The sequence below is a fragment of the Monodon monoceros genome, unplaced genomic scaffold (assembly GCF_005190385.1).
Source record: "Monodon monoceros isolate NGI ecotype Baffin Bay Population unplaced genomic scaffold, NGI_Narwhal_1 Super_Scaffold_2, whole genome shotgun sequence".
In the NCBI taxonomy this organism is placed as follows: domain Eukaryota; kingdom Metazoa; phylum Chordata; class Mammalia; order Artiodactyla; family Monodontidae; genus Monodon; species Monodon monoceros.
Window position 1 is genome coordinate 19,235,962 of NW_021703776.1, and position 13,143 is coordinate 19,249,104.

Genomic DNA, 13,143 nt, shown 5'->3' on the forward strand with positions numbered 1-13,143 from the left:
CCAAGATCAAGGCACTAGCAGATCCAATGTCTAGTGAGGGCCTGCTTCCACATTTGCAGGACGGCCATCTTTGCATTGTATCCTCACATGGTGGAGAGAGAGCAGAGAGGGAGAAAGCAGGCCTTCTCCTGTCTCTTCTTATAAGGGCACTCATCCCATCATGAGGACTCCACCTTCATCATTTAACTACCTGCCAAAGGCCTCACCTCCTAATACGATCCCTATAAGGGTTAGCCTTTCAACATATGAATTTGGGGGCACCTCATAACAGGGACTCTGAGTAGACGGTTTTCTTGCAGGGTTCAGCTTTCCCAGTGGAAGCAGACAGATCAGTACATACCAACTAGGGATTGAGGTGCCAGCCAGAATCCCTAAGTCTGATTCTCTTGGAATACTCCTAACCCGTGTTGCTTGGTGAGGGATGCGGCTGAGAGAACCACCTTCCTCTCCTCCCTTGCTACAGTCCAGACAGGACATTCTTTTCTTCCTGCCTCCTCCAGTTCATCTCTTCATATAGTTTTCGAAAGGACTGCAGAGGGGAGCAGGTCCAGCTCTCCAACCTGAGCAATGTGTTCAACCCTAATTATTGGCAGCTCTCTTTAGAATGTGGGGTGACCAGCACCACTTCTTTCCAGCAGGGACTATAGCCACCAATTCTAGGACAACTGAAAATGTCCCGTTCCACGTCACATAGCAAGTACACAAAGGTGGGTGATATACCATAGGGCTGATGTGTTGCAGAACCTGTTTGGGCAGAAATCCAAAACAAGTTAATGTATGCAAATGCAAAAATAGGTACAGCTTTCGTTTTGAGGCAGGTGCAGAACAAAGAATCAGATAGAAAATGTAAACAAGATAGAAAATGTAAACAAGAAAATGTAAATAACAAAGTAAACAAGCTGGAAAATGACAGAAAATCAGGGACGGATTCCATTTAATGATATTTCTTATCCATTGACATCTAAGATCCCCATGTCATTATTCTTAGAGATAATAGTCAATAAGTGACCAATATTCATTGCATAGATCTGGGTACATTGTATAATCATGCAGAAATGAAAAGATTGTGTCTCCCATAAGCATCAATTTTAAAACAAGATTATGAATCCTTAACCAATATTTACCCAAACACCCCAGTAAACATGTGTGCATACACACAGATATTTTAAACATATAAAGGTTACATATCAATATTTCTAACACTTAATTCAAGATTATGTCTGGAGTCAAGCTACCTGGCTTTATACCTGGGCTCCAAAACTAATTAATTGGTTCACCTTGCAGAGTTATAACATCTTTCTGTGTCACAGTTTTTTCGACTGTAAAGTAGGATGTTGAGAGTGAGTTAATGCAGGTAAAGAATAAAAGATAGTGTTGGGCATATAGAAATGGCCTATAAGTGTTAGCTATCATAATTACATTTTATGAAAATAAATTTCAAACTGGTATCATTGAATATTTCCATATGTATGCCCTGCCACTAACAAAATCAGCATTTCAAAAATAAAATCATTCTCTTCCTCTCCGAAACCAGCTTTCTCCCTAAATTTTTGTCAAAATATCTAAGGATCATATTTTTACTTTTTTCTCTTGTATCAGTCAGATCTGTTTTGAATTCTAAGTGAGAGAAACTAGCTTAAGCAAAAAAGAAGGAAAATTGGTTCTTGTAATCAAAACAGGGAGGGCTTAGATGAAACTTGACTCAGAGATACATGGAGCTGGAAACTCAAATGCCCACAGAGCTCTCTCCTTAAGAGGAGACTCTTTTCAGGTCAGCTGTCATTGTGAGAGTGAAACCATGGCCACAGAGCTCTATAAACAACTCCATAGGAAAATGTGGGAAAGGTTTCTGATTGGCCAGTCACATGTCTGGGGAATGTTGTGATATGATTGGCATGGCCAGAGTTACGTACTCACTCCTTTGGCAGAGAGGTGGGATACACAGTTTGGTACCTGCCACCAGCCAGCATAATTGAAGTAAAGAAGGGGTAATAACCCAAAGGAAGTGTTCCTTAGACCTTTGCAGACCACCCTAGATTAATTTCTCTAAAAACATGCTTCTGTCCTGTCACTCTTCCATCACCAGTGTTCAGGATAGTCTCCAATACTGCTGCCCTAACTACAGAACTTATTTTCTTTTTCCAAACATGAGTCCTCTGCTCCAAACAGGAAGCTCTCCTCATCATCCCAGATTTTGCCAATTTCCCTCTTTGCTTAGCCTCCACTGCTTTCCGTTATGCCTTCCACGGCCTCTCACATCCATATAAACCTTGCAGTGTTTTGCCCAAATCCTGCTGCTTCTGACATCGAAAGCTTGGCCTCTGTATACTGGTGCCAAATCGAATCTCAGAGACAGAATTTTGGGTGAAGTAGAAAAGAATAGCTTTATTGCTTTGCCAGGCAAAGGGGGACACAGTGGGCTCCTGAAAAACTGTTTCCCACCCCGGGAGGATTTGGTGAGGAGTTTTATAGCAATAGTTCAAGGGTGGGGTTGCTGATAAGATTAGGGTGTGTGCAGGGCCTGCACTCTTTGTTGTTGTTGTTTTTTAGAAGATGTTGGGGGTAGGAGTTTATTAATTAATTTATTCATTTTTGCTCTGTTGGGTCTTTGTTTATGTGCAAGGGCTTTCTCTAGTTGCGGCAAGCGGGGGCCACTCTTCATCGCGGTGCGCGGGCCTCTCACTATCACGGCCTCTCTTGTTGCAGAGCACAGGCTCCAGACGCGCAGGCTCAGTAGTTGTGCCTCACGGGCCTAGTTGCTCCGCGGCATGTGGGATCCTCCCAGACCAGGGCTCGAACCCGTGTCCCCCTGCATTAGCAGGCAGATTCTCAACCACTGCGCCACCAGGGAAGCCCCTTGCCCTCTTTTAATCTCATCTCAGGTGATCTCTTGATAGGCTTCTCTGGCTCCTTTAATCTGGCCTCAGGTGGTCTTCTCTGGTATGAAGAATGCTGACATCTGCCACTTGTTGGGTTTTAGTTCTATAAAGAGCTCAAAAGATATTGTTAATGTGTATCCCTTGAGGCAGAACCACAGCCCTGCACCAAGGCTGCATTATTGTTTCTTGGCCGTTCCTCCCTTGTCTCTGCATACCCTCCCTTCCCTGATTGACAACTGTTTGGATCTGTCCTTTGGGACTCAGGGAAGGTCATAGAGGCTGGAATCTATTCCCTACAAACAAGGAGTGGGGCACACGGAAAGGCTTTTGTGCCCAGAAGTCCCACAGGGTCCTGCTCAGTTTCACTTCCATGGGGCTTTCTGGGACTAGGGCAGAGTACACTGATCTTTCCTTTCTTTGACTGCCCCTCTCACTGTGTTCCCTACATATATAGATCATATTTTTATTTTTATTCTCACAGTACCCAGCAAAATGCACAGTCTTACTGACTGAGCCAAACTTCTAGATAAGATGTTCAACTCAGAAATGCATGCCTTGCGTTAGGCATTTACATATCAATAAATACCCTTGAGACCGAATAGATTGGAGCATTGATCATTAATCATATGACCAAATGGGATTTAACAAGGGGTAGAACTTGCTCTGCAGCCCTAAGTTATTACTCTCCCTGCACGTACGTATCTGTGAACTCTCCTTTCAAGTTTGTTTTTGTAACACGTGGTATTGAGCTTGGTATAACTGGCAACCGGTAATTATTTGCTGAAGAAAGAAATCAATGAATGGATGAAAGAAAATTGGAAAACAACAGAAAGTTATAAAGAAATGGTTATTTTCAAATAAATATAGTAGACTTTTATTCTACTGGCATTTTGATTAAAGAAGATTTTAATGGAAGTCAAAAGGTAAAGTTTTTATAAAGCATTTTAGAGGTTTTGTTATAAAGGCTCTAGATTCTGTAGGCATTACCTTTAAATTCTGTATTATTTTATCTAAACACTGAAGACATTTTAACCTAGAATGCTGGGGGAAATTGGAGGGTATTTTCCACACTCTAGGAATGAGGAGGTCCTTAATCTATTACTCCAACACATGTATACGCATATTACGTGTTTATATATATCTACACATATACATAAATACATTGATCATAGTATAGTAGAAAAACTGCAAACCGTGTGTTAACATCTGATTCTAAATTCTGACAAAATAGTTTGCCCTGAGCCATTTCCTTTTTCTCTCTTTTCCCCCTTTAAAACAATGTTCAGCATTTCAGGTCACCAAACAAAAGAAAATGACTTGTACTACTCTCTAGGAAAAAACATCTTCAGTGCCAAACCAAGCATTAGTATGATATTTTTCATTTTTAAAAAATCCCACAGGGCTTCCCTGGTGGTGCAGTGGTTGAGAGTCCACCTGCCGATGCAGGGGACACGGGTTCGTGCCCGGGTCTGGGAAGATCCCACATGCCGCGGAGCGGCTGGGCCCGTGAGCCATGGCCGCTGAGCCTGCACGTTGCTCCGCAACGGGAGAGGCCACAACAGGGAGAGGCCCGCGTACCACAAAAAAAAAAAAAAAAAAAGTCCCACAAAACACTCTCAAAATCTCTATAGAGCAACACCATAGTCTCCTGGAAGAACAACACTGTTCTGTGAATTTCACAATTGACCAATCATTCCAACCATTTAATTGTGATAGTTGGATTTTTATCATTCTCCTCATCTTAGATCTTTATCGTTTAGAAGTTTGCTGGGTGGGAATTAACCAGCTAGGTTCTTCTCAGATTCATTCTTCCTGTACTGATCCTGAGGCACAAAAATTCTACATCAGATTATAATAATCTCTGAGTTGTTTCCACTTAACACTATTTCTAATCAACAGCAAGAAAAATGAAAAGCACATCTAACACGTTGAAAATGCATATTTTAAGATTTCTTCTAATACATACATAAAATTGAGAGTTCCAAAAAATGAGTTTCTGTCTCAGGATTGACCTCAGTTCTCTTTTTGCTGGCACCCTTGTCTATTTTGGAATCTCTTAATTGGCTTTAGATTTATCAGTAACAGTGTACTCCTATAATTATCCCCAAGTATTTCCCCTGTGACTTCTAATAACTGAAACCCTTTCTTAATTAACTTAGTGGATTAGAGTAGGGTTTAAATTATAAGTGTGAGGAGTGCTTTTCTCTATACTGTGTATTCTGTCTCAGGTTTTCTTCCCAAATATTAATTGAACTCCTCGGAAACTCTCTAAGACCACTCAGTGCAGTCCATGGATTAGCTTTGACAGAATCAGTTTGGGTGAAAGAATCTTATCAGCAAACTTTTTTTCAATCCTGTTAGCAATGAAACCGTTTAGAGACAACAGAAATGATGACAAACCTTGTCAATTTGTATCTCATACCTCACAACAGAACTGTGACAGGCAGGGGATGCACTAAGCAAAAGAAGCAAGTTGCTGGATTTGAGGAAGTTTTTAACATTTTTAAGACACAAAGAGACCATTTAATGGTTGCAAAAACTTATTTAATGATCCCTCCCACCCTCTCTATTTCCAAGAAATAGACTGACTGGGAGCCCGAGAGACTTCAGTACTCTCTTTTTGTCAAGAAGTTTGTGTCTTGCCTGTTTTACCTCAATTCCCAGGAGGAGGAGAGCCGGGGCATATCTATTAAGAGATTGTCCCCTCAGGAAGAGATGCCGTGTGCTAGGCAAGTTATGTAACATATTATTTCATCTAATTGTCACAACACCCTGTAAGGAAGGTATTATTACCCATGTTATAACTTTGAGGAAAATAAAAGCTCAGAAAGGTCACACAGCTAGTGAACAGCATGAATCATGGGCTGAGATTCAAACCCAGCTCCAGCTGATTTCAAAGTATGTATGTGGTCTTTCTTCTCCATGACTCTGCCTGGAGGAGATTTCCAAAGTGAATGCTGGGAGTGTTTTCATTAAAATGAATTTTGCTTTATTATTAAAGACTTTTGAGTACCCTTTGGTGGAATTAGCAGTTCTCAAGGATCTCATAACCGAATCTGGGAGTCAGTGATGTAGAGACTAATAGAATGGATCCAGGAGCAGTTAAATGGCATAAGCTGCTCCTCTCAACAATAAATGAGAATAAGATCATCTCCACATAGTGCTAGGATGCTCATGTGAATTTGAAACGGAAACAACTAATTGCTCCCAGATAATTGAATCTGTGATTTTTCTGTTCTTCCGAAAGGCTGGAAAAAGACGGTTGGTGAGCTGGGATCTGGATACTTCCTGGGTGGACTTTGTCCAGTTCTACATACAGATCGGTGGAGAGAGTGCTGCGTGCAACAAGCCCGACAGCAGAGAGGAGGGCATCCTTCTCCAGTACAGCAACAATGGGGGCATCCAGTGGCACCTGCTGGCAGAGATGTACTTCTCAGACTTCAGCAAACCCAGGTAACCAGCCCCAATCTCCTTCCAGTGCGATAATAATTATTATCTCCTTGATTATTATTAGGCCTTACCATACTAATATCCCTGTTTTGCATTTTACAACTGAACCTTATTTTATTGGAAAAAAATTATTGAAAAATATGTAGATCCAATTCTTACAAATTAAATATATTTTAGATATAATACTTACAGTAGAGCTATTTTGTAGATTGAAGGTTCATATGTTCGTTGTTTTAAAACATTGAGTTATTTCAAGGTGACATAACTCTCCATAATATAACACAATTAGATATGCAGACAGACCAACCCAAAGCATTTCTTCTAAGGCACACAGGGGGAGAGGTGGAAACCAGAGAAGAGGCAACTAGGTCTAACAAGAGTCATAACATCCAAGGAGAGAGTCAGGGATGGTGGGTGGGAGATGGAGCCTGGTGAGATTCCCCCCATACAGTAGAAGGGGAATTGATAATGGGGCCAAACTGGTTTAAACAACAGTTTGAAACTATTCAAATTATTTTTTCCAAGTAATAGCATTGTCTATCTGGAAATTACTGAGAATTCAGTAAAGCAACTAGAGTACTATATAGACAAACAAAAATTCACTAGCTTTTTCAAATTCCAGAGATATTCCATTTTTATTTAAGGGAGTTTTTCTTTAGGGGCTATTGCATCACGTTCTCAAAGAGTTGTATGACACTAAACTGGTTAAGAAATTCTGAATTGGAAGATATCAGAAGAAGGCCCCATGATGGCAAATACATAAATAAATATAAGTTTAAGAAACAATACTGAGAATCTCTGTAAAGGAAATGATAAAACTTCAAAACTTCCTTCAGAGATATAAAAGAAAACAAATAAATGGAAAATAATACAGCATCCCTGGATAGGAAAACTGAACATTGTGATATGAAGAAATCTCTTAATTTACATTTAATGCTATTCCAATCAAAATCTTAGTGGCATTTTTTGGGGGGGGAGCTTTATATCTGGAAATATAAACTGGCAAAAATAGTTTAAACTTTTGACAAAATATAGAGGGATGCCCTGCACAATATTAAAACATATTGTATAAGCTACAGTATTAAAGTAGAATGCTACCAGTGCATGGATAGAACAATCAAGCCAAATAGATGACCCAGAAATTGACTCAGATATCTGTACAAACATATATAAAAAAAGACACATCAACTACCAATGATAAAGAAATGGTTATTCAATCAAATGGTGTTAGAAAAAAATGGGTAGGCTCTTGGGGAAAAGTACCTATTTAGATTATCACCTTACATCAGCAAAAACTGTTAAAGACTGGTTAAAGATTTAAACACTTAGGTTGCTATCTGATCTTGGAAAAAGACCTGAACTTTCTAAACATAAGTTCAACGCAAGAATTAACAAAGAAAAGGACTGCTTACACAGAAATATACTACATACAGATGTAAAACTACATACACATGTAACACATATATTTCAAAGAAAACAGAAAAAAAATGAAAAGAAGGAAAGCAAACTGAGAAAATATATGCAACAAATACGAGAAATAGAGGATCAGTGTTCCTATAAAGAGCTTATACAAATAAATTATCAAGAAAAACACTAAGATCCCAATAGAAAAATGGGTAAAAGGAATGAGTAGATGTTACACAGCAGGGAAGACATATGTTTAATAAAATATTATTAATATCCAACCTCTGTGGCAATAAAAAAGATACCATTTTTCAACAGTCAAATGGTCATTTTTTAATGATAACACCAAGTGCTCTCTCCACATGGAGCAGCAAGACAGGTCCTCTCATGTCATCCTGCAAACCATCACGACCCTCCCAGAAAGGAATTTGGAAAAATCCAGAGCCTTAAACGTGACCAGTTTATTTGACCTGGTAATTCCATTTCTAAGAATCTTCCCTAAATAAATAAACTGAGGTATACATAAAGCTTTATACATAAAGATTTTTCATCACAGAATTATTTATAATAAGGAAAAGTGAAATAAATACTAGCACATCTGTGTGATGAAAAATTATATAAATGGTAAAATGATCTTAAGAAGTTATTTTATTGGCATGAGAATGTGCTTATGATATAATGTTAAGTTTTAAACTGTAAGATACCGAATCATACATATATCTCACCTATGTAAAAGATTACATGCTTTAATGATATACATCAAATTGTTAACAGAGGCCAACCCCATGTGGTAGCTTATGGGTGATTTATGTTTCGTTTTTAATGCTTATTTATGTTTTCCCCCAATAAGTAAGAACTGCCTTGAAAAAATTGTAATGCTATTTTAATGCAATAACATACAAAGGAACAGCTTTTTCTTAAGGGTTTCTTTAAAATATTATGGCCATTGTCATAGTAGTCAGAAGACACTGTTCAATGAATCAAACGCAGTTGAAATATTTGCCTCCGAAAGATACAATTACAAACGGAAAAACCAGGATCAGGACTAACCTTGCTTACAACTTTAAACCTCTTGTCTTATCTGTCTAAACTTAGAAACTTTACAAAAATACCAAGACATCAAACAAAACATAACTTTCTCTTGTTGCTACTCGTGTTATTTTAACAGCTGCTAAGAAAAACACAGCTTTTCCTTTCCCAACGCTAAATGATTTGCTTTTATGCAGATTTGTCTATCTGGAGCTGCCAGCTGCTGCCAAGACGCCTTGCACCAGTTTCCGCTGGTGGCAGCCTGTGTTCTCAGGGGAGGGCTATGACCAGTGGGCAGTCGATGACATCATCATTCTGTCCGAGAAGCAAAAACAAATCATCCCAGTTGTCAACCCAACTTTACCCCAGGTACTTCTCATTATGTCTGAACTCCAGGAAGACATAGAATGGTAAAAGAGGATGGGATCAAATAACTACTCACTCCCCCAAAGATTTAGTGCTTGACACTTGAACATGTAGTTTAGTTTTCTGTGTTTGCACTTAACTTTTTTACCTCTCTATGCTACTAGTTCATAGATTATTTAGATGTTAAAAAAACAAAACAAAACAAAAAACAAGACTAGAAAGTTTTACCAAGTCATTAAACATGATTATTAGTGTGTTTATGAAATGATTAGATACACAGTGGCAAAATATATCCAGTTAAATAATCAGGAGAAAAAGTTCATGGCAGTTTTAAAAAAAAAAAAAAGTTAATTTAGAGAGTCTGCTGTATTTTCCTAGAAATACAAATAGTACATGACCCTGCATGTCATGATCTGAAAATTCCTTTCTTGTTTTCAAAGCTACCAAATTGCCTTTCTGTGTTGTTTGTGTTGTTCCTATTAGAACTTTTATGAGAAGCCGGCTTTTGATTACCCTATGAATCAAATGAGTGTGTGGTTGATGTTGGCTAACGAAGGAATGGTTAAAAATGAAACTTTCTGCTCTGCCACGCCATCAGCCATGGTGTTTGGAAAATCAGATGGGGATCGATTTGCAGTAACTCGAGATTTGACGCTGAAGCCTGGATATGTGCTGCAGTTTAAGGTATTTATGCACAAACTTCTTGCAGGTTAAGGAGCAGCCATCTTCCAGATTTCTAAATGAAATTCACAAAGAACACAAAATATTCATATTCTAGTAAAGTAGGGACTCATCTGAACAAAGTTGCCAACAGTCTTAGAATGGCAAAGCTTTTTAGCTCTACCCATAAGGGAAACAGCTTGTCAGTTTTTAATGAGCCCCAGGAGTTGTGGCTATGTCATTGTATTTCTTTAAAGTGCTCATGGAACTCTACCACAATTAAAAAGAAAGATGACTTTGAGGATTTCAATCTGATTGTGACTTAATAAATCCCACGCTTCTGAATGGTAATGGAAAAGTTCTCCTTTTCAGCTTACTAGTGCTTTTTGGACTCATGAGTAATTTTATGTTTTTACTATGGGGTTTTCAAACAATTTCTCTTCCTTTGATTGAGTAAATTTTTACTTTAATTTTCATTGTTCTCTTAAGAGCTGCTTGTTTTCTCTGCTGTGATAACATGTCAATATGTATAACAAGTATTTACTTTGACAAGCTCCTTTTTTAGAACGCTAATCAAAATTTCATTGTGTTTATAATAAAATCCCATTGGTGAATTCTGGGGTCGAAAGTAATGCAGTTTCAATGAGCCAGCACAATTACATGGTCCTTACATAATGGCAGGATGCAGATGCTAAATAAGTTACAAATGGAATTATTAAAGAGATCAGCTGTTTACAGGAAGCTCTTCAAATATAATTTCCAGAGGTCTGTAAACAAGTCAGTCATAAATAAGATGATTAGTGAAATGTTGTCCTTCTCTGTTTAGATTTTGATGCTAAATTGCCATGGAAAGAACACTCATAACAGTATATGACTCTATATTAATTTGTTGGTACTGCCTAAAATGGGAACAAAATTACAGCAATAGCAAATACATTGCCAGAATAATATGCTCTTTCTCATCTTGCACGTTTTCTAATTAATTAGTCACAAAATCATGATAGTGTGTAGGTGTTGAACTCTGCAAGGTGGTATTCTGAAGTTTAGAAATCTAAATAGAGAAAACATTATTAAATGTTTCAAGTACTTAAACAACCAGCAACAATGCATAATGCCTAAGAAAAGTCTCAATTCTCGAATCACATCAGCAGAAAACTGTTGATTTGTGGCTATCAGTTGATAATAGGTATGTAATATGAGTGATTTGGGGATTGATAATTAATGTATATTTGGGATCTGTAATAAGAACTTGGTGTTATTTTTACAAAAGGCACGGTGCTGGTAAAGTTTTTGTAACTGCCTGCCATGTGTCAACACTAAGCTCTAGGAACATAGAGATGAGAAATATAGCCCAAGCCCTTAAGGAGCTCAGAAACTAGCAAGTGAGCCAGAAAAGTGAACAGTTGCAATACAGTCGCTGGAGTGCTGCAGTAGAGAGAGGCTCTGATACTATAGGAGTACCTGACATAGTTCCTGGCATATGGCAGGTGCTCCAAAATTATCTGTTAGTTGAATAAATGGATGGATGGATGGATAGATGGATGGATGAGTTGAAATTGGAAGTTTCTGGAAATACAGAGACTTAGCCAGCTGAAAAGTGGAGGGGGTGGGGGGATTCTAGTTGGAGGGAACAGAATGTGCAAATATGTGAAAATACATGAAAGTGCAAGTGAGAATGGAAATGTCAGAAATTTAAGGAGTTTGGAGTATTTGCCACAGAAATAAGAGATAAGACTTGTCCTAATGGGCTTTATATGATACTGTAAGTCTCTTGGATATTAACCCAAGAGCGATGAGTCATGGAAGATGTTTAATCCATTGAATGTAAAAATCAGACCTGTGTTTTAGAAAGATCATTCTGTTGACTTAACAGGAGGGAAAACTATCATCAACAAGTACATTCATTCATTTATTCAGCAAATATTTGTAAAGCATCTACTATGTTCCGGGCTCAGTTCTAGGCTATGAGAATAACTAGGAATAGAGAGTTTGACTAGGGTGGTGGAGGATAATTACTATTTTGTAAAAGGTTGTCAAGTTAGCCTCACTAATAAAAGTTTTAATCTGAGACCTGTGAAAAGTGAAGGAGGGAGTCATGCAGCGAGCACTCCAGGCACAGAGAACAAAAAGGACAAAAGCCTTGAAGTAGGAGTGTGCTTGGAAAAGTTCAAGAAACCAGAAGGATGCCACTGTGACTAGAGCAAAGTGAGGAAGGGGAGACAGGTAGAAAAAAATAAGGTCAGACTTTGACTTCTGCTCTAAGTAAAATGGCTAGCAGAAGAGTGACATACTCTGACTTAGGCTTTTAAAGAATCACTCCGGTGACTGTGTTGCGAGTACACTGGCAGAGTCAAAGGCAGAGATAGAAAGACTGGCTGGGCAGCTATTGTGGTGATCCCAATAATAGATGATGGGAACTTGGACCTGTGGGATAGCAGAGGAGGCAGAGAGAAGTACTCAGATTGTCAGGCATATGTTGAGTAAAGTGAGGATGCTAGAGCAGTCATCAAAGTAAGAAATGAGGAGGCCAGATTAAGGCGTAGCCTGGGATTATAAGATAAATGGATGGGTCTGAAAGATGTTAAAGGTGTGTAGTCTACAGGTTTGGGTGACCTATTGGGTGATAGAATGGATTCTAGAATGACTCCCACACTTCTGCCTCCAGTCACTGAAATTGCAAATATAGGATTTAGGGATGCCTGTGGATTGCTGAAGGGCAGATGCACAGGAAGTAGTTATGTACATTGTGCAGAGAACCTGAGAGCGACCATATCTGGGAGTCATAGGGATTCAGAAGGAATCTGAAATTATGATTGTGAATGAGATTAGGAAGCATGTATGGAGTAAAAAGATAAGAAAGCCAAGAACTGCATTCTAGAAGACATCAACAGTTAAGAGGCAGGTCAATTAAAAAAAAAAATCACGAAGATGTCACAGAACTGAAAGTTCCATCGACTTGCTTACTTTAGAAACAGTGGCAGTGATAATAAGTCTAAGACAAAAAGCTAACTATGTGTGCCCAGTGTGAATGCTGTCACCACATGCCAACCGAAGACTGTGCTTACTAACCGGTAATATAATAAAAGGGTTTGTGTTACAAAAGGTAATCATGCATCTGAGAGGGTCAAGTCTTTATTTATTTTCTTGACATTTAACTATGTAAACTTGGAGAAATGAATCACAATAAAATTGCCATTAGCCACATTTTTAAATCCTTCTGAGAGACGCTTTCTAGCTCTGAGCATGGAATTAAGGAAAATATGGAGTCTTCCTGTTTTGAAAGACTGGCTCAAGCTACCTTATAGTCACAAAGATGAGCTGGTTGGCCCTTGAACTCTGACCCAGTGTTATTTGC

General features: G+C 38.6%; 1 protein-coding gene across 2 annotated transcripts in view; it reads left to right on the plus strand.

Moving 5' to 3' along the window:
* The window catches only part of RELN (reelin), a 519,854-nt gene that overhangs the window by 401,935 nt on the left and 104,776 nt on the right, over window positions 1-13,143 (plus strand). For both annotated transcript variants that reach the window (XM_029233992.1, XM_029233993.1), the window contains exons 25-27: window positions 6,127-6,332; window positions 8,960-9,131; window positions 9,612-9,812. In XM_029233992.1, coding sequence (XP_029089825.1) covers window positions 6,127-6,332; window positions 8,960-9,131; window positions 9,612-9,812 — 579 coding nt within the window. The remainder of the gene's footprint in view (window positions 1-6,126; window positions 6,333-8,959; window positions 9,132-9,611; window positions 9,813-13,143) is intronic.